Source organism: Danio rerio, chromosome 6 (assembly GCF_052040795.2).
Source record: "Danio rerio strain M-AB ecotype USA chromosome 6, GRCz13ab, whole genome shotgun sequence".
Lineage (NCBI taxonomy): Eukaryota > Metazoa > Chordata > Actinopteri > Cypriniformes > Danionidae > Danio > Danio rerio.
This window is the reverse complement of record NC_141026.1, coordinates 1,973,764-2,000,478: the sequence shown is the minus strand read 5'-3', so window position 1 is coordinate 2,000,478 and position 26,715 is coordinate 1,973,764. Positions and strand designations below refer to the sequence as shown.

Sequence of the window (26,715 nt, the reverse complement as noted above, 5' to 3'; positions counted from 1 at the left end):
AGTAGTAGCAGTAATGTTACAAGTAGAAGTAACAGTAGTAATGTTAACAGTAGAAGTAATAATATTTTCCAATAATTAATTATTAATCCTAACCTATTAGCAAAGCCAGACAGAGATATTTTGCCATTTACTGTATGCACAGAATTTTGTAAAAAACAAACAAAGAGGATTGATTTATGTGGACTTTTCCCCTAACCTAAACCTACTGTAACCTTCACAGTATGTAAAAACAGTAGTTATACAGAGTATTATTCAGATTTATTTATTAAACTACCCATTAAATTGTATTTTATTAATGTCTAAACCTACCCCAACCCTCACAGTAATGTAAAAACAGTAGTTATACAGAGTATTATTCATTTTATTTATTAAATCACCCATTTAAATAGTATTTTATTAACGTCTACCCTTACCTCAACTCTCACAGAAAAGTAAAAACAGTAATAATTGTTGTACTTGTGCTTTATTTTGGATTTAAGTTATTAAATTTGACTCAGCCGCTGATGGTTCCAGTTAATCTAAGGATCCCCGATAAACACCTGGAAGTTTTTATAAATTATATTAAATGACATTTTGTGCTTATATTTTGTTTGTGTCTAACAAATACAATTTTACCCTAATTATTTACATCTGTGCGAATGCATCCCCCAACCCCAATCATGGATTAGTCCAGCAGTCAAATAAAGTGAAGATTTATGAATTCATGAACTCACTTTATTTATCAAATTATTTCAAATGTAATGATTGCATTAAAATGAAGAAAACGAAACTGAGCACCTAAATAAACAAATAAATATAAATATGAAGGAATATGATTACTGAAGGAGTTACTTAGAGACTCCAAATCACTAAATCCGCCCTTGGTGATTACTATAGGTTTTTCTAGGACACGGGTCGGGAACCTTTTTTCAGCAAAGAGCCATTTCTGATTTTGTTTTTAATAGTTTTTTTGGCAAATGTGTTTCATATATATTATTATAAAAAATATTATATTACAAAAAAAATATTAAAAATATAAATTATAAAAAAATATTATATGCATGCATATATATATATATATATATATATATATATATATATATATATATATATTTTTTTTTTTTTTTTTTACTAACTAAAAAATAATAAAGATTTTTTAAAAAATAAACAAATATGAAGCATTACATGTTAAGCAAGTCCATGAATGATGAAAGGACAATTTATTTAAATTCTGGTTAATAAAATCTTCTTTTTTTCTGAAAAGCGGCTCAATTAAAAATAAACAAACATTATTCTATTATAAAAAATAACACTATTAAGTTCCTTTACTTACTTTACTTTATTATTTAAATTTAGGTTACTTTAAATAATTAAAAATAAAGTAGCCTATGCTGCAACGTTTTAATTGTGGCCAGTTTTAAAGAACAAAAATCCTATTTTACAATTATTTAGAAAATAAAGAGCAAACAGCTTGTGTTTCTATGGTAATTATGTGCACGCGTGGTTAAGAAATGCAGGTTATTAATTGGTGTCGTGATTCAAGTTTATCCACAGCACTACACACGTGCAATGGTCAACTTCTACTTATGGTAGTTTTTATTATTTTGCTGTAAAAGAACAATAAAAAGACAATTGTAATTGTATTTTTAAAAGGAAATCGATTTCTAGTGACGGTTATAACAATTTTAAACTGTAAAATATTTGTGAAGGGAGACAGCTGGAGAGCCACATGTGACTCGCGAGCCATACTGTAGGTTCCCTACCCCTGTACTAGGAGGTGATTTCAGATACAGCTTCATTTTCTTCTTCCTCGTTTTCCTCACTTCACAAAAATCACCTGAAGCCGTATTAAACGTGAGCAGTCAAATCTGCATCTTTCACTCCTCCAGAAGTGTTTCTTCCAGCGTGTTCTCAGGTTTTTAATAACTCCTCACAGCATGTCGTTCACATTCAGCCTTATCATTTTCCCAAACGACAGAAGAGATGCTTCAAAAAACAAACACATTTCAGCAGCAGATCCCTGCTCTACGCCTCCTCTCGCTCGATTAGCACTAATAAGGTCCGTTAATTACCAGGCCGTGTAATTAGCCTCATTCTGAGGGTTGTTATTGTGCGCCAGGTTTCTGTTTAATGACAGAAGATATGGAATATTTTTAATTGCTGTTTTCTTAATCAACTTTAGTGCTTTGCATGAGAGGAGAGAGAGAGAGCAGCGCTTTGGTTTGTTATTAATGCTAAATTATTAGCATGTGTGCTTTTGCTTGCGCAGGTCTTTGAAGGTTTTTTTTTCACCCCGAGCCGCGCTCAGTGGAATAATTCGTCCGCGCCGCTTTGATGTCAAACGGGAGTTTAATGCAACATCCCCCCAGAAGATGTTGGTTATCGCAATGGCTGTTTTTCTTGTTGTGAGACTTGGGAAATTGGGGAATGAAGAAGCCTTCAAAGCATCTCTCTGCTCTTAAAGGTTACCTCAGGGACTCCTGACACCCAAGTAAATAAATCCTTGACATTTATTTTTTTTACTCTGTTTCCCCCGCAGGACTGAATCCGTGGCTGAGAAGATGCTAACAAACTGGTTTACTTTCCTGCTCTACAAGTTTCTTAAGGTGAGTGGAAGAAGCTGGAGTTGGTGTATTTTGAGGGTTTTTACTCAGTGTTTGGCTCCCCTGATGGGATGAAAACCGCTTTATCAGCAGTCGAAGGTGGTTTGCTGTGGATTATTCTGGTCTAGTTTGCTCCTTCTAGACGGATGTTATTCTGTCAGGCTTGAGAATAACATTTTTGATGGATAGGATGAAAGTTATTTTGCTTTTTGCTTTCAAAATAGTAACAGTAGGTGAAACAGACATTTGAGTCAGAGGGCTCTATTTTGACGGTCCATGCGCAGAGCGCAAAACGCAGGGCGCAAACGCTTTCAGGGCGTGTCAGGACACGTTTTTGCTAATTTAAGGACGGGAAATCTGCCTTGCGCCAAGGCACATGGTCTAAAAGTGTTGAGTTTATTCTCTTAATGAGTTATAGGTGTGTTTTAAGAATAAACCAATCAGAGTCGCATCTCCCATTCCCTTTAAGAGCCAGATGCGTCGCGCCATAAGCGCATTCACTATTTACAGGACGTAAAGTAAGTCTAAGTGGAAAAACTGAGCATTTCACAAGCAAACAGTAAACAGTTTATTAACAGAAAACTGTTAAACAGAGCATCTACTGCGTGAGAATGAGTGATAATGGATCACTTTCACTTTCACTCTTGGATAGGGAAACCTTTACACACAGACATCAATTAGTCTATAAATAATTAATTTCGTTTGTTAAGCGCAAATATTCGTTTCAAAACTATTTCTAAATTCAGTTCTAATTTCCAGCAAACGATTAAATGAATAATAATGACCAAGTGTGGTCAAAATACTGTGTTATTTCCAAATACACCTGCCATGCCCTATATGGTCTAAAACCTGACAAGTGGGCAAATCTAAGCTTGTTTTTAATAAAACAAATATAAATATGGATATAATAAATAATACTGCTAATAATAATAACATTATACAAAAGCAAACTGTTATGAATGAACTGAAAAAGCCTCCCGAGACGAAGAAGACATGAAAGCAGTTATTTTTCATATTTATGTAGGCTAGAAAATAATATGTTTTGTAATATAGTAATCCTTTATATTTATATCATATATCTATTCTTATTATATCCTATATATATATCCTTAATATTTACATTTTTTCATATGTAAAGATATTTGCCTGTTGCTCTCTTGTCTGTATTAAGCAGTGCATAAGCGAGGCGCTGGAGTTTAGACCGGATTTGTTTTGGTCTAATGAAAAATCTATTATAGTTTCTCAAAATAGCGACGCGCCAGCGGTCCGCCTCAGAACGCCTTTCTTTTTAGACCAGAACACCTATGGACGCACATATGAGCGATAATGCATTTTCTATTTATACAGCGTAGCGCAACGCCCCAAAACCACTCTTGCGCCAAGCTGAAAGTACCAAAAGACTATTGCGCCGTGTCTTGCGCCACACTGCGCCGGGTGTATGATAGGGCCCATAGTTTTTTTTTACTTTTAGGCTGTTTTTAATTGACTAAGTCAGTAACCTGCACTCACACTGCATCTTAGAGGTGATGTTGCACCTTCAGTTTCACGCTCAGGCACACTTTGCACTCACACTAAGCCCTAACGAACCGTGCTCTGCCACATCTCTTCAATTGCCTTCAACTAAAACCGTGCCTGGGCAAGATTAAGAGCACTCACAGTTATCAAACAAACCAGGAAACATGTCCAGGCACGGATTAGATAGCCTAGTGTGAGTGCAGTTCATTGCAAAAAAATGTATTCTTACTTTTTGTTTTTTATTTTAAGGACAAATATCTGAAAAATTCAGAAATCAAGAAGCATTTGCAGGCAAAAAAATGTGTCTTAAGCAAGTTTTTCCTTAAAACAAGCAAAATAATAAAGTGGATCATCCTAGTGGATGCTGCACACTGGTGTTGGCGTGGAGAGACCCCCCCCCCCCCCTCATGATTTTGAAGCGCTTTGGGTGTATGGCCATACACAATAAACGCACTATATAAATACACATTACATTACCTTACAATAGGGTAAGTAAATAAGGCATTAAATTGTGACTAAATGACCAACAGCACAACTGATTTCCTCACTAATAAAGTGTCATTTACAGGCTTGATTAGGAGAATTAAGCAAGGTAGGTTAATTAGCAGGTTACTGGACAACGGTGGTTGTTTCTGTAGCCACAAAAAAAACTAGATATTTCTTAAGAGGGCTAATAATATTGACATTAGCCATTTAAAATAAGAAGAAAATACATAAAATTGTTTTTCCAGCCCAACTAAAAGAAATAAGACTTTTTTTCCTGAAGAAAGATCTAATTGGAAATACTGAAAAAGTTTCATTGCTCTATTAAATGTCAAAAAAATAAATAAATCTGGAAATATTTGAAAAATGATTGAAATTTCACATTTGAGTATATTTGCATACAGAAAAGCTATTTACAAATGGCAAACAGCATCAACAAAAACAAGGCGAGGGTCAACACAACAGGCATGGAAAGACTAGACAAAAGGAAACAGCTTCGTAATGCTAGGATGACAAGACTCAGCAAAGTGTGTGTGAGAGGTGAATGTAAAGTCCAGGTCATCAGTCCATGATGAGTTACCAGCTGTGTGTGTAATCAGGCAGTCAGGAACTGGTGTGTGTGTGTGAGGTGCATGATGGTATTGTAGTCCAGTTCAGTGTATGTGTTGTTCTCCAATGATCTGCAAGGATTAGAGCACTGGTGATTGTGACAACTTTATGAAAAACATTAAGCCTTGGTGAACCAAATATAACTTAAAATATTCAAAATGCTTAAATTATTTTAATTTTACATTAGCATGAATTGCTGATAGTTTTGCCAATTCAAATTAACATTGTAGTAAAATTATGAAATATGGCATGGCCGTTTTTTAAACAAATGTAGAAAAAGATTTGCACCAAGACATTAAAACACTATCTGAAACACCTGACATTATTTACAATGATATTTGAATCAACTTTTAAAAGAGAACACAGTCGATATCAACGTAACATTGTGCTGGATGTTGAATTATTATTTCTCCTTGTGTTTATTTGTGGTCACATCCTGAGATTTACAAACAAGAGAGTGAGATGCGTCCCTCAGGGGAAGTTCATTATTACAGTCTTTAGAAACCTGCATTAATATAAAGCTCTTCCGTAAACACACACTGCCTCATTAACAGCTGTGTGTTTAATTATCCCCTGTGCTAATGAGCGCAGTGTGGCAGACCAGCATATGGACGGGCCGCACCGTCACACTACGGATCCCAGCGAGGGACACAAGAGACACGACAAACATCCAGCAGGAGTCACAGGCGGCTGTTGTTTTACCGGTGCTGATGATCAAACCTGTCTGAGTTTTTTATACGCTTTAATTACTTTGGATAATTAGCCATAAATTACCCATAAAGACTGCGTGAAACGACATTCATGGCACATTTCTGGGGTTTTGATAGTGTAACGAAAGTCATCGTAGTTTGGGAAACTATTTTAGTGGTGAACTTAAAAAAAAAACTAATTATTTTCCAGCAGTTCTACACCGGCTTATTGCATGAGCTGAATCATCTGTTGATCTGCATCACAATCATCACCAATACTGCAGAAGACCTACTGGAACCAGCATGGACCAAGATTCTCAAAGAAATCAGTCAAGTTTGGTAAAGGAGAAATCTTGGTTTGGGGTTCATTCAGTATGGGGGCGTGTGAGAGATCTGCAACATCACCAGCCTGAGGTATCAAGACATTAGTGCAGCCCATTACATTACAAACCACAGGAGAGGGACAATTCTCCAGCAGGATAGCGCTCCTCATACTTCAGCCTCCACATCAAAGCTCCTGAAAGCTAAGAAGGTCGAGCTGCTCCAGGATTGGCCAGCCCAGTCACCAGACATGAACATTATTAAGCATATCTGGGGTAAGATGGAGGAGGCGTTAAAGATGAACAAAAAGTCTCTTGATGAACTCTGGGATCCTGCTGAACGCTTTCTTCTTCATTCCAGATGACTTTATTAATCAGTGATGTGAGTCATGTCAGAGATGTATGGATGCAGACCTCCAAGCTCATGATGGAGTCAGACACAATATTCATTCTGTCTCCACTGCAGCAGGACTTTATATTCTATACTGGACATTATTTCTGTTCAGTGATGAGACTTTAGTCTGAGCAGAGTCAGACCGCACTGTCCTCATCAAATCATTAATAATCAAGACATGATCAGATTTTATTGAGCTCAAATAATCAAAATCTAGAGGCCTTCGCCTTTCATATGAGACACTTCTGATATCAAATGATCAACAAGAGGTTGAGTTATTATTTGTTGTTACTAAAACTTGGATAGACGACAAGACTTTTGTCAGGTATACCTTAATAATTATTAATAATTAGCTAATTAGTAGTTTATATGAACTGAACATTGCAATTAATGGTTTGTTCACATTGAGAATTGCACCTTAAAATAAAGTATGATCCGTGTTTCTCTATGCCAGTGTTAGAATTCACTATATTGATCAAATAACAATATTAATGAATTATGTAGTGACTTAGAAAGAAATATTACAATGTATATAAATTAATAACTGAGTTAATTTACAGGAAAGATTCTATATTGTGATATGTAAATGATAAAGTACAACCAGGAGGTTGTTATCACAGAATAAAGCCCGATAGGTTTATCAGAAGCCACTGTTTTATAAAGACGAAGGGCTTTTATTTAGCAAAAACAACCATCCTAGATATACTTTATCCTCCTTAATCCATAGCCACTTGCCACAAAACATAAAAATTAGACACAGAACATTGCTCTGAGCCATAATAGTTTATTAATTTGTAAATTAAGCAAAAAAAAAAGCTGACAGAAACGTCAACAGCTGATGGAGTATACACTAACCTGCGCATTATTCAGTCACTAGATGGCGCCAAAGAGGCAAAAACACAAAGCTGACAGAACCAGCTGATGGAGTATACACTAACCTGCGCATTATTCAGTCACTAGATGGCGCCAAACAGTAAAAAACACAAAGCTGACAGAAACAGCTGATGGAGAATACACTAACCTGTGCTTTATTCAGACACTAGATGGCGCCAAAGAGTCAAAAACAAAAACAGCTGATGGAGTATACACTAACCTGCGCATTATTCAGACACTAGATGGCGCCAAACAGTAAAAAACACAAAGCTGACAGAAACAGCTGATGGAGAATACACTAACCTGCGCATTATTCAGACACTAGATGGCGCCAAAGAGTCAAAAACAAAAACAGCTGATGGAGTATACACTAACCTGCGCATTATTCAGACACTAGATGGCACCAAACAGTCAAAAACACAAAGCTGACAGAAACACAAACAGCTGATGGAGTATACACTAACCTGCACATTATTCAGACACTAGATGGCGCCAAACAGTCAAAAACACAAAGCTGACAGAAACAGCTGATGGAGTATACACTAACCTGTGCATTATTCAGACACTAGATGGCGCCAAACAGTCAAAAACACAAAGCTGACAGAAACAGCTGATGGAGTATATACTAACCTGCGCATTATTCAGACACTAGATGGTGCCAAAGAGTCAAAAACAAAAACAGCTGATGGAGTATACACTAACCTGCGCATTATTCAGACACTAGATGGCGCCAAACAGTCAAAAACACAAAGCTGACAGAAACAGCTGATGGAGTATACACTAACCTGTGCTTTATTCAGACACTAGATGGCGCCAAACAGTCAAGAACACAAAGCTGACAGAAACAGCTGATGGAGTATATACTAACCTGCGCATTATTCAGACACTAGATGGTGCCAAAGAGTCAAAAACAAAAACAGCTGATGGAGTATACACTAACCTGCGCATTATTCAGACACTAGATGGCGCCAAACAGTCTAAAACACAAAGCTGAAAGAAACATAAACAGCTGATGGAGTATATCAGTATAGTAGTTTTGTAACTATTCACTGACACTCAAGTTTCATGATGAGTCTGGATTATTTATTGGTTGTTATCTGGGAATAACATACCTTAAATGTTGCGCCTGACCAATCAGACGCAAATATATCAGACAGCTGTGTAATAAATATGGTTATCAGGATATGAGATGACTTGTATCATGTCGCTCAGCCCTACCAACATCTCAAACACTTCATACTGATTTCACGGGAGCTTTAAATACTAGCGCACTGATCTGGTAGTGCGTTCTCCACCTCACATTTGTGTCATACATTAAAAACAAACTCTCAGGAGACAGACGGGACTGACAGAACCAAGATGATGATCAAATTAGCGAGAGCGAGACGAGAAGAGCAGCAGTTGTGAACGATGAAAGCCAGAGGATGTGTGTAGGAGGCGTGTGATTGGCTGTTTGACACGTATCCAGCTCTGAAGTGTTTCTGCAGCTTCTCCTCCACAGTCATTAGCCTTCGATTAACCCTCCTCTGCTCGCCTCGGCTCTGTTCGCGTTTCCCGATGCTCGTTTCCACGTCTAAACAGCTGTTTTTACACGCCTGGCGCTCCCGGGAGAAGCAAGAGTGTTTTTTCCATCTTATTTATTGTTGTAGGAGTTGCACATAAGCTCTTTAAGACAGTACCAAGGAAATAAACACATCTGTAAAATCTGTATTAATCACTGAATTTATTCGTTTTTAAAAAGCCATTTCAAAGCTTTGCAGTTTTTTTTTGTCAAACCCAAAAGAAGATATTTTTGAAAAATGTTTGAAATCTGTAATCTTTGACTTTCATTTCTGTATTCTTTTTTTTTAAATTACATCATTTATTTATTAAAGGGAAAGTGCAAGCAAAATTGACAATTCTTTTATAATTTGCTTATTATTTAGTTATTTTAAAGCTGCTTGCTTTTCTTTTGTTAAACGCAAAAGAAGATATTTTGAAAAATGTTGGAAACCTGTATATCTGTATTCTTTTTAATCTCAGCATTTATTAATTAATGGGAAAGTTCATGCTAAAGTTTGATTTCTGTCATCATTTATTTAATCTTTAGGCTTTTTAAACCTGTTTGCATTTATATCTTCTTAACACAAAAGAAGATACTTTGAAAAATGTTGGAAACCTGTAACCACTGACTTCCTTATCTGTATTCTTTTTTTTAAATCACAGAATTTATTTATTAATGAAAAAGTGCATGCAAAAATTACAATTCTGTCATCATTTATTTACTCTTTAGTCATTTTACAACTTTGCGTTTCCTTCTTTTGTAAAACACAAAAGTAGAAATTTAAAAAAATGTTGGAAACCTGTAACCATTGAATTCCATTTCTGTATTCTTTTTTTAATGCAACATGTATTCAATAATGGGAAAGTGCATGCAAAAATGACACAACTTTCAAAATTTGCTTATCATTTAGTCATTTTAAAGCTGCTTGCACTTCTCTCTTTTGTTAAACACAAAAGAAGATGTTTTGAAAAATGTTGGAAACCCGTATATCTGTTTTCTTTTTGGAATCACAACATTTATTAATTAATAGGAAAGTTCATGCTAAAATTAGATTTCTGTCATCATTTATTTTATCTTTAGGCTTTTTAAACCTGTTTGCATTTATTTCGACTTAACACAAAAGAAGATACTTTGAAAAATGATGGAAACCTGTAACCACTGTCTTCCATATTTGTATTTTTTTCTTATCACAGCATTTATTAAAGAGAAAGTGCATGCAAAAATGACAATACTTTCATCATTTGCTTATTTAGTTATTTTAAAACTGCTTCCATTTCTTTCTTCTGTTAAACGCTACAGAAGATATTTTGAAAAATGTTGGAAACCTGTAACCATTGAATTCCATATTTGAATTTTTATTTTATTTTATTTTTTTAATCACTACATATATTAATTAATGGGAAAGTTATTGAAAAAAAATTATTCTGTCATCAACTATTTACTCTTTATTCATTTAAAAACTGCTTGCATGTATTTCCTCTTAAATCAAAATAAGATATTTTGAAAAATAGCGGAAACCTGTAACAATCGACTTCCAAATTTTATTATTTTTTTTAAATCACAACATTTATTGATTAATGGGAAAGTTCATGCAAAAAAAAAAAATTCTGTCATAATTTATTTATTCTTTAGGTATTTTAAAGCTTTGCATTTCTTCCTTTTGTCAAAAGCAAAAGAAGATATTTAAAAAAATGTTGGAAATCTGTAACCATTGACTTTCATATCTGTAGTTTTTTTTTTTTAATAACAGCGTTTATTATTATTATTATTATTAATATTATTATTTATTATTTATTTATTTATTTATTTATTTATTTATTTATTTATTTATTTATTTCATTAATGGGAAAGTTCTCATAAAAATTACTCTGTCATTATTTATTTACTCTTTAGTCAATTTAAACCTGTTTGCATTGAACACAAAAGAAGACATTTGAAAAATGTTGGAAGCCTGTAACCATTAACTTCCATAGTATTTGTTTTTCCAACTGAAAGTCAATAGTTAAAGGTTTTCAGATTTCTTCGAAATAGCTTTGTGTTCAACGGAAGACAGAAACTCATAAAGGTTTGGAAACACTTTAAATCTGTATTATAAAGGAAACAAATACATAATAAAGTGATTTTAATAATGCAACAATTATAATGTAAATAAATTAAAATGATAAAACAAACATCGATATTTTAAAGTCGTAATAATACAATTTTTTTAATTAAATGCATTTATATGATTAAATAATAATGCAAGCAATCATTTTTTTAACATGCATTTAGGGTTTTAGACTAATAAAATACAGATTCTATTGCATCTTCACATTATTAAAATACAATGTTAATGTAAAAAAAACAGCATTACATAATTAAAAGACACAAATTATGGTAGTAATGCAATTTTATTGTTTTCTTTAGTTCAATAAATGTTATAAAAGTCATTAATTAAACTTTTTAGCTTATGAAAATATTCCTGGCTCCTCTTTATGTTTGATTTGTCTATATCATTAGAATTCAAAAATAGGCCAAGTTTGACTGACAGACATTGAAGCTACTGACAGAAAAAAAAAAATATATATATATATATATATATATATATATATATATATATATATATATGTATATATATATATATATATATATATATATATATATATATATATATATATATATATATATATATATATATATATATATTTGGTGAGGTGGCTGAAAGGTCTGAAGTAAATGTGCCAAACACACCAAAAATGATGAAATAAATAAAGAAATGATGTGCCACACTAAAAGTATTTTGACTTGTGTGTTCAGCGCTCATTTCTCAGTCACACACATGAGGTGTTTCTGAGAGCACTGAAGTGCTGTGAAATGGACAAAACCAAAGCGAGAGGGACGAGTAAAAATAAATCCACAAGTGCCAGTCATTGGGGAAAGTGGACAAAATGACCACAATTGACAAAATAGCAAGACTTGATGCTGCAGACACAGTTATCCAATGATGGAAAACTTCCTCCATCATGCAGTTACGCTGACACTTTGGTTATACCGGCTCACAGCTGAAATTGATGCCACTTTTGGGATGCATCATCAGTTTGTCCTGGTGTCAATGTGTGTTGTGGGACAGATCATTTCTGGCAAATGCATATAGAATACAGATTTTAATTTTAATGTTTTTTTTACTTAATTTAATTTGTATTGATTTTACATTAAATTGCATTTTTATTATTTTAATAATGAGTATTTATTTTATGTTTCTTAATTAACCTTTAAAGTTGTGAACTGCTTAGCAATGCAAATTACTAATCATAAATAGATGTATTTACAATAGGTCATTTACAAACTGTACATTATACATACATACATACAATAAACATATTTCTCAGTTCTCAAAAATGTAGCCCAGGACATATTTTCCCAATGATTTTAGGAAAGCATTCTGTCATGTGTGTGTTTGAGAGTGTGCTGATGTGTAATTGTGCCGTGTGTGTGTTTTGTGTGTTCAGGAGTGTGCCGGCGAGCCTCTCTTCATGCTGTACTGTGCCATAAAGCAGCAGATGGAGAAAGGACCGATCGACTCCATCACTGGAGAAGCCAGATACTCACTGAGTGAAGACAAACTCATCCGACAGCAGATCGACTACAAAACACTGGTCAGTGGCACACAACATCAAGCAAACCGCTCTGAATAAGCCCGAAACAAAGATGAATATTTGGACGTAATATTCAGAATACAGTCAGAATTATTTGCCCCCGACCCCCTAATAACTTTTTTTATAAATATTTTTTTTATAAAATATTATTAAGACTTTTCAACAGATTTCTAAACACAATAGTTTTAATAACTTATTTCTAATAACTGATTTCTTTTATCTTTGTCATGATGACGACACAATAGTTGACTTGATATTTTTCAAGATACTAATATTCAGCTAATTTGACATTTAAAATGACAAAAATGACAATTCTGTCATCGTTTATTTACTCTTTAGTCATTTTAAAACTTTGCATTTCTTTCTTTTGGCAAACACAAAAGAAGATATTTTGAAAAATGTTGGAAACCTGTAACCATCGCCTTTCATATATCATGGGAAAGTGCATGCAAAAAATGTTTATTCTGTCATTGCTTATTTACTCTTTAGACATTTTAAATCTGCTTGCATTTCTTTCTTTTGTTAAACCCAAAAGAAGATATTTTGAAAAATCTTGGAAACCCGTAACCATTGACCTCCATATCTGTTTTCTTTTTTTTAATCACAGCATTTATTTGTTAATGGGAAAGTGCATGCTAAAACTTAATTTCTGTCATCGTTCATTTACTTTGTTGTCATTTTAAAACTTTGCATTTCTTTCTTTTGGCAAGCACAAAAGAAGATATTTTGAAAAATGTTGGAAGCCTGTAACTACTGACTTCCATTTCTTCATTCTTTAGTTTTTTTAATCACAGCATTTATTCATTTATGGGGAAAGTTCATGCAAAAAAAATTATTCTGTCATCATTTATTTAATCTTTAGTCATTTTAAAGCTGCATGCATTTCAAGTATTCACACTTAGATATTGCTTGACGCTATTAGCAGGTTTGGCATGCTGTCCCAGGAGAGAACCCTGAGCTCGGAGATAATTGAGCCTAGGGCTCCCGCCTCGTCGATTGAGCATGTAAGGGGAGTACGAGATCAGGTAGTTCTCGAGAGCTCCCCGTGGTAAAGGAAGAAAGGGGGAGAAGGGGTGGATGGGGGGGGTTCTTTTCGGAAAACGAAGATAAGGGAGTAAGTTTTTGCCAGGCTACTTATAGTGAGTTTGGATTAATCTGATTGGCTAGCTAATGATTGTAGATGAGACCAGCTGCGGTCAATCATATCACGTGCTCCTCTTGAATTCCCTCCTCTTCTTTCTTCTGTCATTGTTTATTCACTCTTTAGTCATTTTAAACCTGTTTGTATTAAAAACAAAAGAAGATGCTTTGAAAAATGTTGGAAATCTGTAACCGTTGACTTATGTATTTGTTTTTTCTACTGAAAGTCAATGGTTACAGGTTTTCAGCTTTCTTTGAAATATCTTTTAGTGTTCACCAGAAGAAAGAAATGTGACATTAAAATGACATTTAAAGGCTTCACTAGGTTAATTAGGGTAAAATTAGGGTAATTAGGCAAGTCATTGTATAACAGTGGTTTGTTCCGGAGACAATCAAAACAAAAATTGCTTAAGGGGATAATAATATTGACCTTCAAATGCCTTTTTTTGCTAGCCAAAATAAAGCAAATAAGACTTTCTCCAGAAGAAAAAACATTATAGGAAATACTGTGAACATTTGCTAAATCTGTTCAACATCATTTGGGAAATATTTGAAAAAGAAAACAAGATTCACAGGAGGGCGAATCATTCTGACTTAAAATAATTTTTCTTTCTTCCAAAGACATTTAGCAAAAGCAGGTTGATCTCCTGTAGATTGGGTAATGTGTGAGTGTGTTTGTGTGACCTGCAGACGCTGCACTGCATTAACCCTGAGAATGAGAACGCAGCCGAGGTGATGGTGAAATGCCTGAACTGCGACACCGTCACGCAGGTCAAAGAGAAGCTGCTGGACGCCGTCTTTAAGGGCACGCCGTACTCACAGCGGCCCAAAGTCGGAGACATGGATCTCGGTAGGAGAATAATCTGCTTTCTTGTGTTTACAGTGTGCTTTAACAGCTTAAAGTAGATGCTCAATTAGACTGACCTTTACTCTACAAACTGCACATCCAGAAAACGACCATCAATTTTATACATTCATCTTGTGGATATTTCTCAGAGATTTAGTCATATTAGACATATTGTACATATATCAGATCATAATTGTTTTCATGATTGTAATACTGGCCAAAATAATCGTGGTTTTGATTTATTTTATTTTTTTCTCCACAATCAAGCAGCCCTACTGATCTGGCAGTGATGCAGAAGTAGGCGTCAACCTTTTGGTGGAGGCGGAGCTTAGCCACACTATTGCATAATAAATAGCCACATTTCACATCCTGTTGCTTTGGCAATTTGACTTTAATATAAGCTTTTTGTTCACTAACTAGAAAGTTTTGAGTTACAGGATGATTTTAATAGTATTCATTTATTTATTTATTTATTTAACGTAGGCGAAAGGGGAGATTTTCTTTTTATTTATTTATTTATTAAATTTATTTATTATATTATATTTATTTATTTATTATAGGGGAACAAGGGGAGATTATTTATTTATTTAATATAGGGCAAATAGTGGATATTTTTATTTTATTTATTTGTATTTATTTATTCAATACAGGAAAAAGAGGAGAGATTTTTATTTATTTATTATATTTATTTAATATAGGTGATCAAGTAGAGATTTTTATTTATTTATTTATTTATTTATTATATTTATTTAATATAGGGGAACAACGGGAGACTTTTATTTATTTATTTTATATAGGGGAACAAAGTTTTTTTTTATTAATTAATTTATTTATTATGTTTATTTATTTAATGTAGGAGAACAAGGGGAGATTTTTATTTATTTTATTTATTTATTTTTATTTTTATTTTTATTTAATACAGCAGAAATATTGTATAAGATTTATTTATTTTTTTAATATAGGGGGAAAAGGGGGAGATTTTTATTTAATATATTTATTTATTTAATATTGGGGAACAAGAGAAGATTTTTATTTTTTTTATTTATTTATTTATTTAATATAGGGAACAACGGAGGACTTTTATTCATTCATTTTATTTATTAATTTATTGTATTTCTTTAATATAGAGGAAGTAGTGGATATTTTTATTTTATCTATTTTTATTTATGTATTATTTTATATATGGGAACAAAGTGAGATTTTAATTTATTTATTTAATACAGGGGAAAAAGGGAATATTTTAATTATTATGATTTATTTATTTATTTATTTATTTAAAATCTTTGCTTAAATGGCCAACTCATAATTGATTTAAAAAGTCATGATTACAATATTGACCAAAATAATCACGCTCACTAGCCAGAATGTTTTAAGTTCTGAATCTTACAGGATGTTTTTAATAGTACTCTGTCATCTTATTCTAACTGTGCGTTTTGTGTGTTCAGAGTGGCGTCAGGGTCGAATGGCTCGTATTATTCTCCAGGACGAGGATGTCACCACCAAAATCGACAACGACTGGAAGCGTCTCAATACTCTGGCACACTATCAGGTAACAGCAGCGCATCCTCTGCCTCTACACCCCACTGCTCAGTACCCATGGCAACCACATCCGCAAGTTACTAGGTAACAATTGGAGCTTTTTAACACATAGCGCACTAACAGGTAACCACAGCAACAATGAAGATGCACTGCTGTACAGGAGATACACTTACATTATATTATGAGTGATCTGGCAATGCTTTAGTTTAGGGATCATTCTTAGTGTTTCCTAATGTCTTAACATTAATGTTTTGAGGATGATGGCTGTTTATAAGGCACATTAATATATCATGTTGCATCATTTTGCTCCTAATTTTACACCATACCCTAATTTAATTACTGCAGCTATATTATATATAAGTATGGAGAAAAAAAAAAGAAAGAAAAAACATTTAATTAAAATAACCCAATGTGTTGGGCTAAATTATATAATAATTAAAATAGCCCATAGTTGGGAAGGTGCTATAATATAACAACCTATAGCTGAGTTAAATGTTGGGCTGTTTTTAACCCAACTATTTTAACAGAGTAGAGGCATTTGCCTTTATAAGCCACTTCTGATACCAAGTGATAAACTCGAAGTCAAGTTATGATTTGTTGTTCCTACAACTTGCATAGGCCACAAGACTTTTGTAGTGTACGTGTGTTATTGCAAATTCAACATAATTCTTTTTTTACGTTTTTATTTGTCTTTAAAAATGAGAAAATTTCAGTTTTAATTTTCGATTCTATTTCAGATATTTAATATGATGCTTGAAATTTTAAATTAATATAACACAAAGAGTGTTTAGAGTGTTTTTTGCATCTAGTTGTTTATAAAACTAATTTAACAAGTGTTTTAGGTTTATACAGAATTATTATTTTCTAAAAAATCCAAATTGTTTAATTGATATTGTGAAATATTAGTTTCACAATACAGAATTTATTTGTTGAACTGTTGTGTTTAAGAAAATGCTAAATAATTTAACTATTTAAATTATTATAATATAAATGTTGTCATGTAAATACTGTGAACACATCTATTAAATATTATATACATTGCTCTCTTGGTGATCGTAGGAGTTACGTTCTAAAAATAGCTCGCAACAGGTAAAATCTGCAAAGTAGACAGCTTTATTTATTTATTTTTTTTTACAATTTTTGTTATTATACAGATGAAGTCAGAATTATTAGCCCCCCTGAATTATTAGCGCCCCAGTTTATTTTTTCACTAATTTCTGTTTAATGGAGGGAAGATTGTTTCAGCACATTTCTAAGCATAATAGATTTAAAAACTTAATTCTAATATCTGATTTATTTTATCTTTGACATGATGACAGTAAATAATATTTTACTTGATATTTTTCAAGACAACTTCAAGTGACATTTAAAGGCTTAACTAGGTAAATTAGGCAGGTTAGGGTAATTAGGCAAGTTATTGTATAACGATGGTTTGTTTTCTGTAGACTATCAGAAAAAAAATAGCTTAAAGAGGCTGATAATTTTGTCCCAAAAATTGTTTTTAAAAAATTAATAACTGCTTTTATTCTTGCCGAAATAAAACAAATAAGACTTTCTCCAGAAGAAAAAATATTATCAGACACACTGTGAAAATCTCCTTGCTCTGTTAAAAATAATTTGGGAAATATTTAAAAAAATCAAATCAAATCAAAAGGGGGCTAATAATTCTGACTTCAGCTGTATGTTTTAAGGCTGTAAAACCCCTCACTGCACTATTTTCGTTAACCTCTTCACACTTTTCTCTCTTGTTTAAACACTCCCGTGACTTCTACCTTCCTTTAGCATGTCCAGACTTTTTGTGCGATGGTTAGCATCTTCCTCTGCCTTTTGGGTGATTTAGAACAGCCAAATTTAGAACACAGCTTTATAAATAATTAACATCTAATTACTGATTACATGATGATTGAACACATCTGCGTATGGAAATGCTCTAGAATTAACGATGTTGGCTTGAATGTTTGTTTAAATTAAGAATTTTAGTTTACACAATTGGTTTTCCCAATGTTGAATGTTTTATAGTGTTATTTTATATTATTATATTACCTATTTATTATAGTTTGTACTTTAAAAATGAACCTTACCTACTTGATTAGCATCATCATATTGATGCTGATCATTGTGCAGAATGCAGTTATTGTCTGATGTAGTCTGTCTCATGTGTTTGTTGCAGTAATAGACAGTGTCATTGTCAATCCGTCTCTGTTGTCTAGGTAACAGACGGGTCACTGATCGCATTGGTTCCCAAGCAAAACTCCGCCTACAACATCTCCAACTCCTCAACGTTCACCAAATCCCTCAGCAGATACGGTGAGAATCACATACTGTATATCAGGGCACATTCATCATAGCTGCTCATTCATTTGACTTTAACAGTGGCAGCCTTTATAGTTTATTATAATCATGCAGGGCCATTTATGCTGCTTTATCCAACATTTCTGAGGTATAATTCTGAAAATAAGTTGGCAGTCTTAATTTGTTAGGCTGAATTAAAGCTTTATTGTATTGCAACATGATTAACACGATAATCTGAAAGCATATAAGCACACAAAATACATAATGCCATCATAACACATTCAGTTAAGTTCATATGCATCAAGACATGATGATTTCTCTTTAATAATAAATTCATGACAGTCATTATAGTTTATTCTAATCAAGCAGGAGCATTTTATACACCTTTATTTAAAATCTTTAGCATTTTGGTGGCAGTCTAAATTTGTTTGTTGTTGTTAGTCTAGGTTTGTTTGTTTGTTTTTTAATGCATTGATACAGTGAAAACACTTGAAGGATACATTGGCATACTGTTTCAGCACACACATTACATCATTGAGTTATACAATATTTACACATTGAGGAATGCAAAAGCTACAAAGGTTAAACTCAATTATAAAGTCCTCCCAACACACATTTGTAAATAAAAAGAAATTAATAAAACTGGCTTAGACATAAGTTTTTGAACATCTGGAACTTGAAGGTTAAAAAACACAATAAATATGGTTAAAATTGCCTTTAAGTTGTATAAATTAAGCTTTCAGCAATGCATTTTACCAGTGGGTTAGGGTTAAGGTTAGGTAAGGTACTTTTTATTGTTATTGTTTTTATTTTGTATATTGTTATGTGCTTGTGTTGTTCTTTGCTGTTTCTCATAGCAGAATGACATTTTCTTTTTTAAAATATAGTACAAACACAGTAAATAATAATAATAATAATAATAATAATAATAATATTAATAATGTTTTATTATAATAACCTTTTAATGATAATAACCGTTTGTAGTACGGAATTAATACTTCAGTAAGATGATCATTAATGCTCTTAATAATAACATTATTAATATTATTATTAATAATAATAATAATAATTATTATTATTATTATTATTGTTTATTTATTTAAATATATTTAAATATTTTTTAAATCTATTTTTAAAAATTTAGAAAATACACAAGTATCACAGGTCCCACTTTATATTAAGTGTCCCTAACTACTATGTACTTACATCAAAAAAATAAATACAATGTACTTACTGTGTTTATAATGTATTTGAGAACACTTGTGGTGCTTTTGAGTTGGGATAGAGGTTGGGTTATCGACAGGTTTGGTGGCATGGGTAGGTTTAAGGGTAGGTTAAGGTGTAGGGATGGTCAACAGTGTATTTACAAATGTTATTACAAAAGTTGATTACAGATGTAATTACATACATGTATTTAATCAGGCATAAGTACACAATAACTACATGTATTTACACAATAAGTACATTGTAACAAACTATTAATTCCTATGTAAGTACATATTAGTTAAGGCCACTTATTATAAAGTGGGACCGTATCACATGTTCACAACTCACAAGTATCGTCATTACTTACCATAAAAATTAACTAAGTAACTTAAAATTTTACCTTTTTGAAGAGGTAACTTAATATTATAATGCATTACTGTCAAAAGTAATTAACCCCGACACCGGCTGTACTTTAAATGAGTTGTAAAAGATGTGGTTGTGTGTTCTGCCAGAGAGTATGCTGAGGACCAGCAGTCCTGACAGCCTGCGCTCTCGGACCCCCATGATTACCCCGGACCTGGAGAGCGGAACCAAGCTCTGGCATCTGGTGAAGAACCACGACCACACGGACCAGCGGGAGGTGGACCGCGGCAGCAAGATGGTGTCCGAGATCTACCTGACTCGCCTGCTCGCCACCAAGGTGAGCACAGAGATTTTCATTCGTTCGTTCGTTCATTCATTCATTCATTCATTCGTTCATCCATTCATTCATTTATTCATTAATTTTTTCTTTAATTTATTCCTTCATTCATTCATTCATTTATTCATTAATTTATTCATTTATTCATTAATTTATTCATTTAGTCATACATTCATTCATTCATTCATTCATAAATTCATTTATTCATTCATTTATTAATTCAATCATTCATTCATTCATTCATTCATTTATTTATTCATTCATTTATTCATTCATTCATTAATTCATTTATTTATTCATTTATTCATTCATTCATTCATTTATTCATTAATTGATTGATTGATTCATTCATTCATTTATTCATTAATTTATTAATTCATTCATTAATTAATTTATTCCTTCATTCATTCATTCATTCATTCATTTATTTATTTATTTATTCATTCATTTATTCCTTCCTTCCTTCCTTCCTTCCTTCATTCATTCATTTATTTATTTCTTCGGCTTAATCCCTTTATTCATAAAGGGATTATTTATTATTACCCAGTACTGGGAAACACACTAATATAATAATATAACCCTAACCCAATACTGGGAAACACACACAACATTAATATTTTTATATCGTTGCACTGCTTGTTCTTTTACTGAAAATGTTGAGTTCCAGCTTACCATAACAATACTGTTACACCCTTCACATGTAGATTACTCAAGCAGGAGTCTTTATGAGTCTTAATGAGTTCAGTGAAATGTGACACAGACACACACACACACACACACACACACACACACTCTGTCTCACATTCAGACTAATTGCTGGAGGTTTGTGATTTTCTTAGCTGATGTCCTCAGACAGTTAGTGCTGACCTTTGTGTGTGAATGACTAGTTGCTCATTAACATTTACCAGTGGTCTCTCTCTGGTGGAGGACTGCGTCTTAATTACACCACTGACCTTTGCTTATTGAGCGGTTTGGGAAAAACTGGGTCTTTATCCATCCTGAGCTTCAGTCTCCATCTGACACACACACACACCTCAACCTGCTGCACATGGTGGTCATGTGAAGAGAATACACACATAAACACACACACACCAAAACAAACAGACACACACAAATAAACACACGCACACATAAACAACCAGCAAACAAAGAACACATACACACACACTGCAACATAAACATACACACATACATAATCACGCATACACATAGGTAAACACACACACACACACATAAACATAACAAACATGCTTGCACACACAGCAAAACATACACACACACTGAAACTAAAACACAACCGCACACACACAGCAAAACAAACACAGACACTCAGACATAAACACAAACACAATAACACTTAAGCAAAACAAACACACGCACACACAGCAACATAAACACACACACACATACACAAACACATACATAAACAAGCACAAACACATACGTAAACACATATGCACACACACAGCAAAACAAACATGCACGCTTGCACACACAGCAAAACATATGCACACACACGCACACACACACACACACACACACACACACACACAGACACAAACATAAACACATGCACGCACACACAGCAAAACATATGCACACACACACGCACACACACACACACACACACACACAAACATAAGCACATGCACGCACACACAGCAACATAAACACACACACATACACACACACACATACATAAACAAGCACACACATACATAAACACATATGCACACACACAGCAAAACAAACATGCACGCTTGCACACACAGCAAAACATATGCACACACACGCGCACACACACACACACACACACACACACACACACACACACACACACACACACACACACACACACACAAACATAAACACATGCACGCACACACAGCAACATAAACACACACACACATACATAAACAAGCACACACATACATAAACACATATGCACACACACAGCAAAACAAACATGCACGCTTGCGCACACACAGCAAAACATATGCACACACACGCGCACACGCACACACACACACACACACACAACCACACACACACACACAAACATAAACACATGCACGCACACACAGCAACATAAACACACACACACATACACACACATACACAAACAAGCACACACATACATAAACACATATGCACACACACAGCAAAACAAACATGCATGCTTGCACACACAGCAAAACATGCACACACACGTGCACACACACACACATAAACACAAACATAAACACATGCATGCACACACAGCAAAATAAACACACACATCCATGCACACATAGCAAAACAAAGGCACACTTGCATACATACACACATACACACACACACACATATAAACACACACACACACACCCATAATCACACTAACACAATGTGAATGTGTGCCGCAGGGGACGCTGCAGAAGTTTGTAGACGACCTGTTTGAGACCATCTTCAGCACGGCTCACCGCGGCAGCGCTCTTCCTCTGGCCATCAAATACATGTTCGACTTCTTAGACGAGCAGGCGGACAGACACATGATCTCAGACCCCGACGTCAGACACACGTGGAAGAGCAACTGGTGAGTCCAGACGGACTGAAAACACTCGCTTTTGTTTACTGTTTTATGCTTTTGAATCATGGGATGTTTGTTTCTGTTTATTACAGTTATACTGAGTCACTTTTAATTAGGAATTTAATACAAAACTGAATAATAGCTCAGAAACAGAGTAATGAACTGATTGCCTAATACTTATATATATTACAGTTTCAATTATTCATTTAGCACAGGGGTGTCCAAACTACGGCCCGCGGGCCATCTGCGGCCCGCAATCAGTGTTGTGGCGGCCCGCGAGGCTTTTTATAAATTTCAATAGAATCAGGCCCGCTATACAAAACTGAACGTAATTCAATAAATAACCACCGGGTGTCGCTATCACATGCATTCAATTAAGTAGCAGTTCTTGTTATGATCTATCTATCTATCTATCTATCTATCTATCTATCTATCTGTCTGTCTGTCTGTCTGTCTGTCTGTCTGTCTGTCTGTCTGTCTGTCTGTCTGTCTGTCTGTCTGTCTGTCTGTCTGTCTGTCTGTCTGTCTATCTATCTATCTATCTATCTGTCTATCTGTCTGTCTGTCTGTCTGTCTGTCTGTCTGTCTATCTACACACAGTTGAAGTCAGAATTATTAGCCCCTCTTTGATTTCTTCTTTTTTAAATATTTCCCAAATTGTTTAACAGATTCAGGAAATTTTCACAGTATGTCTGATAATATTTTTTCTTCTGAAGAAAGACTTATTTGTTTTATTTCGGCTAGAATAAAAGCAGTTTTTAATTTTTTATGAACCATTTTAAGGTCAAAATTATTAGGCCCTTAAGTCTTCAGAACAAACCATTGTTAAAATAACTTGCCTAATTACCTTAACTTGACTAGTTAACCTAATTAACCTATATTAAGCCTTTAAATGTCACTTTAAGCTGTATAGAAGTGTCTTGAAAAATATACTGTCATCATGGCAAAGATAAAATATATATATATATATATATATATATATATATATATATATATATATATATATATATATATATACATATATATGTGTGTGTGTGATGCATGTAAAATTTGGCCCGGGACAACGATTTTTTTTTTTGCATCTGGCCCTCGGCCCAAAAAGTTTGGACACCCCTGATTTAGCAGATGCTTCTTTATCAGATGTATTTCTGAAAATGCAGCCATTAAATATATTGTACACAGCAAAGGTCTGAGATTAATGTTGATTTGATTAAGCGCAGTGTGCATATACCTTTCTTTGGTAATGAGCTTTACTCTGAAGGTGTGCTCCCCTTTATTTTCTTGACTTCTGCTCTTCTCTCTCTGCAGTCTGCCGCTCAGGTTCTGGGTGAACGTGATCAAGAATCCTCAGTTTGTGTTCGACATTCATAAGAACAGCATTACCGACGCGTGTCTGTCCGTGGTGGCGCAGACCTTCATGGACTCCTGCTCCACATCTGAACACAAGCTGGGCAAAGATTCGCCCTCCAACAAGCTGCTCTACGCTAAAGACATTCCCAACTACAAGAACTGGGTGGAGAGGTACCACAGCGACAACTACATCTCAGTCCAGTGTCTATGCTCAAATAAAACCACACATGAAGATATGAGTTACTTCTTAAATGCATTGCATTTTTTGTTTGAAACTGTATTCATGATAACACTTTAGCTTAATTCACAACGTTTACTACTGGCCTATTAGCTCTTATAAAGTATGGTCTTATTTTACATCCCTAATCCCAACACCTAAACCTGACTGCTACCTCTATAACTATTAATAAGCAGCTAATTAGTAGTTTATTGAGCTAAAAGTCTTGGTTAATAGCGTGAGTTGTACTTTAAAATAGTGTGACCTAATTTATTACATTTTTGGTAACACTTCAAAGGGCCATGAAAGCCCCTCGTTTCAGCAGGGTGTTTTCACACCTCTACTTTGGAAAAAGTCAGAAAAGTGGGCGTGTCCAGCTCTGTTTAGGGGGGAGTGTCGGAAGAGGAAAAGAGGCTTGGTGTGGGAGTGTCTATTTGGGCGCGCGCTGAGTTTCAGAGTCAAAACACACACATGCACACACACAGGGGAGAAAGTGACTGTGTTTACATGGACATCTGTTGTCGAATTATTTGCCAAATTATTAAATGACTTTAACTGCAGTTTGGCTCTTTCATTCAGGGAATTCATTCATGCCCCTCGCGACAAACGTGATATTTGATTCGAGGAACTGCTGTAAGCGTGTATTTTTTATGCAGTAATTAGTTCAATACGAACAAACTGAATAAACAAAGAGCACTGGTCACTCACTTACCAAATCTGTAGAGACAGGACAATCACCAGCAGCTAGAGCCGCATCTTTATTAAGAGGAGACGACAAGCGAATCCGGATCTCAGCGTTTGCAGATGAGAACAGCTCTCAGGTAAACAATAATCCTCCTTAGACACGTAAGTTATTGTTGTCGAGCGTTGCGTACACTGTTAATCCACACGTGACTCCAGCTGAGCTCTCACAGAGAGAAAATGAAAACGAAACTGAACTGCAGCAAACTATAAAAGCAACACTTCACGCTTGTTTTGCCAACACAACGTGGCGTCTCTGTCGTCTAAACACTGTGACACTAATGAATATTAATGAAGTTGCACAATAGAGCGCGCTGATTGGTTTGAACCAAGCTTTACTCATGCATTAATGCAGCACACTGTAAGACGTAATAAGGCACACTCTGGCACAGTCGTCCAGTCTGCACGCTGGAACACACGCTATTATGTCATGACCGTGACGCAGCTTCAAAAATTCGTTTCAAACCGGAAGTACGAATTTGCTTAAAATAACGCAAAAACAACCAATTTACACTTTTTAGTGAAATATAGGTGCCCTAATAGTGTTTTTAGCATTGTGAGACACATATACGACTGTCAACAGCTTAAACACATGTGTTTTGGTGTTTCATGACCCTTTAATATAAGGTTAGCACCTACTATGGTAATTACAATGTGTTATGCATAATAACGAACTGTAAACCTAACCCCAAACATATAGTACATTTTGGTATCAAAAACAGCATTAAAACTGATTATTTAGAATTTAGAAAATGTTTGATGCTATATAAAATGCACTGAAGGTTAGAGCATGGGACTTTTATTTTGGAAGCAGACGTCAGGATGTTCTGGTTGTGTTTGATCTGCTGATAACTGCACTAAACTGTTGATTGATCCATGTGTGTGTGTGTGTGTGTGTGTGTGTGTGTGTGTGTGTGTGTGTGTGTGTGTGTGTGTGTGTGTGTGCGCGTGTGTGTGTTGTGCAGGTATTACTCTGATATATCGCGGATGTCTGCGATCAGTGATCAGGATATGAGCGCGTATCTGGCTGAACAGTCGCGTCTGCATCTGAATCAGTTCAACAGCATGAGCGCGCTGCACGAAATCTTCTCCTACATCACCAAATACAAGGACGAGGTCAGTACAGCAATTTGTGTGCGAGGCAAACCTTCCCCAAAAACTGTCCTCTGCATTCACAAATTCCTCTTAGAACTCCTTTTAGACTTTTATAGACAAACTTTTATACAATACAATATTTATTTATAGAGCACATTTAAAAACAACCAAAGTGTTGTACATAGGAGTACTAAAGACATAAGAAAACAGAATATAAAAGAACAAATTAAAGCAAAAAAAAAACAAAAACAGTGTATACGTGTTAAAAGCGAGAGGAAATAGATAGGTCTTTAAAACTGACTTAAATACAGAAATAAACGGGGAAAGTCTACGTGAATTGGTAGAGTGTTCCAGGGTTTAGCAACTGCAAAATGCTTGA

The 26,715-nt window shown here is 34.3% G+C and overlaps 1 protein-coding gene and 1 long non-coding RNA gene across 4 annotated transcripts in view; one reads left to right on the top strand and one right to left on the bottom strand.

Annotated features, from left to right (window-relative positions):
• Positions 1-26,715, top strand: part of plxna1b (plexin A1b) — a 744,633-nt gene that overhangs the window by 715,138 nt on the left and 2,780 nt on the right. For all 3 annotated transcript variants that reach the window (XM_087255665.1, XM_087255664.1, NM_001110010.1), the window contains 9 exons: positions 2,519-2,585; positions 12,497-12,643; positions 14,474-14,633; positions 16,076-16,179; positions 18,380-18,476; positions 20,180-20,367; positions 22,770-22,939; positions 24,242-24,454; positions 26,207-26,357. In XM_087255665.1, the coding sequence (XP_087111791.1) occupies positions 2,519-2,585; positions 12,497-12,643; positions 14,474-14,633; positions 16,076-16,179; positions 18,380-18,476; positions 20,180-20,367; positions 22,770-22,939; positions 24,242-24,454; positions 26,207-26,357 (1,297 nt within the window). The remainder of the gene's footprint in view (positions 1-2,518; positions 2,586-12,496; positions 12,644-14,473; positions 14,634-16,075; positions 16,180-18,379; positions 18,477-20,179; positions 20,368-22,769; positions 22,940-24,241; positions 24,455-26,206; positions 26,358-26,715) is intronic.
• Positions 6,029-10,601, bottom strand: LOC147843300 (uncharacterized). The gene is made up of 3 exons (XR_015492991.1): positions 8,334-10,601; positions 7,813-8,167; positions 6,029-7,593 (listed from the first exon to the last, which is right to left on the bottom strand). It is a non-coding gene; the product is annotated as an uncharacterized LOC147843300 (long non-coding RNA).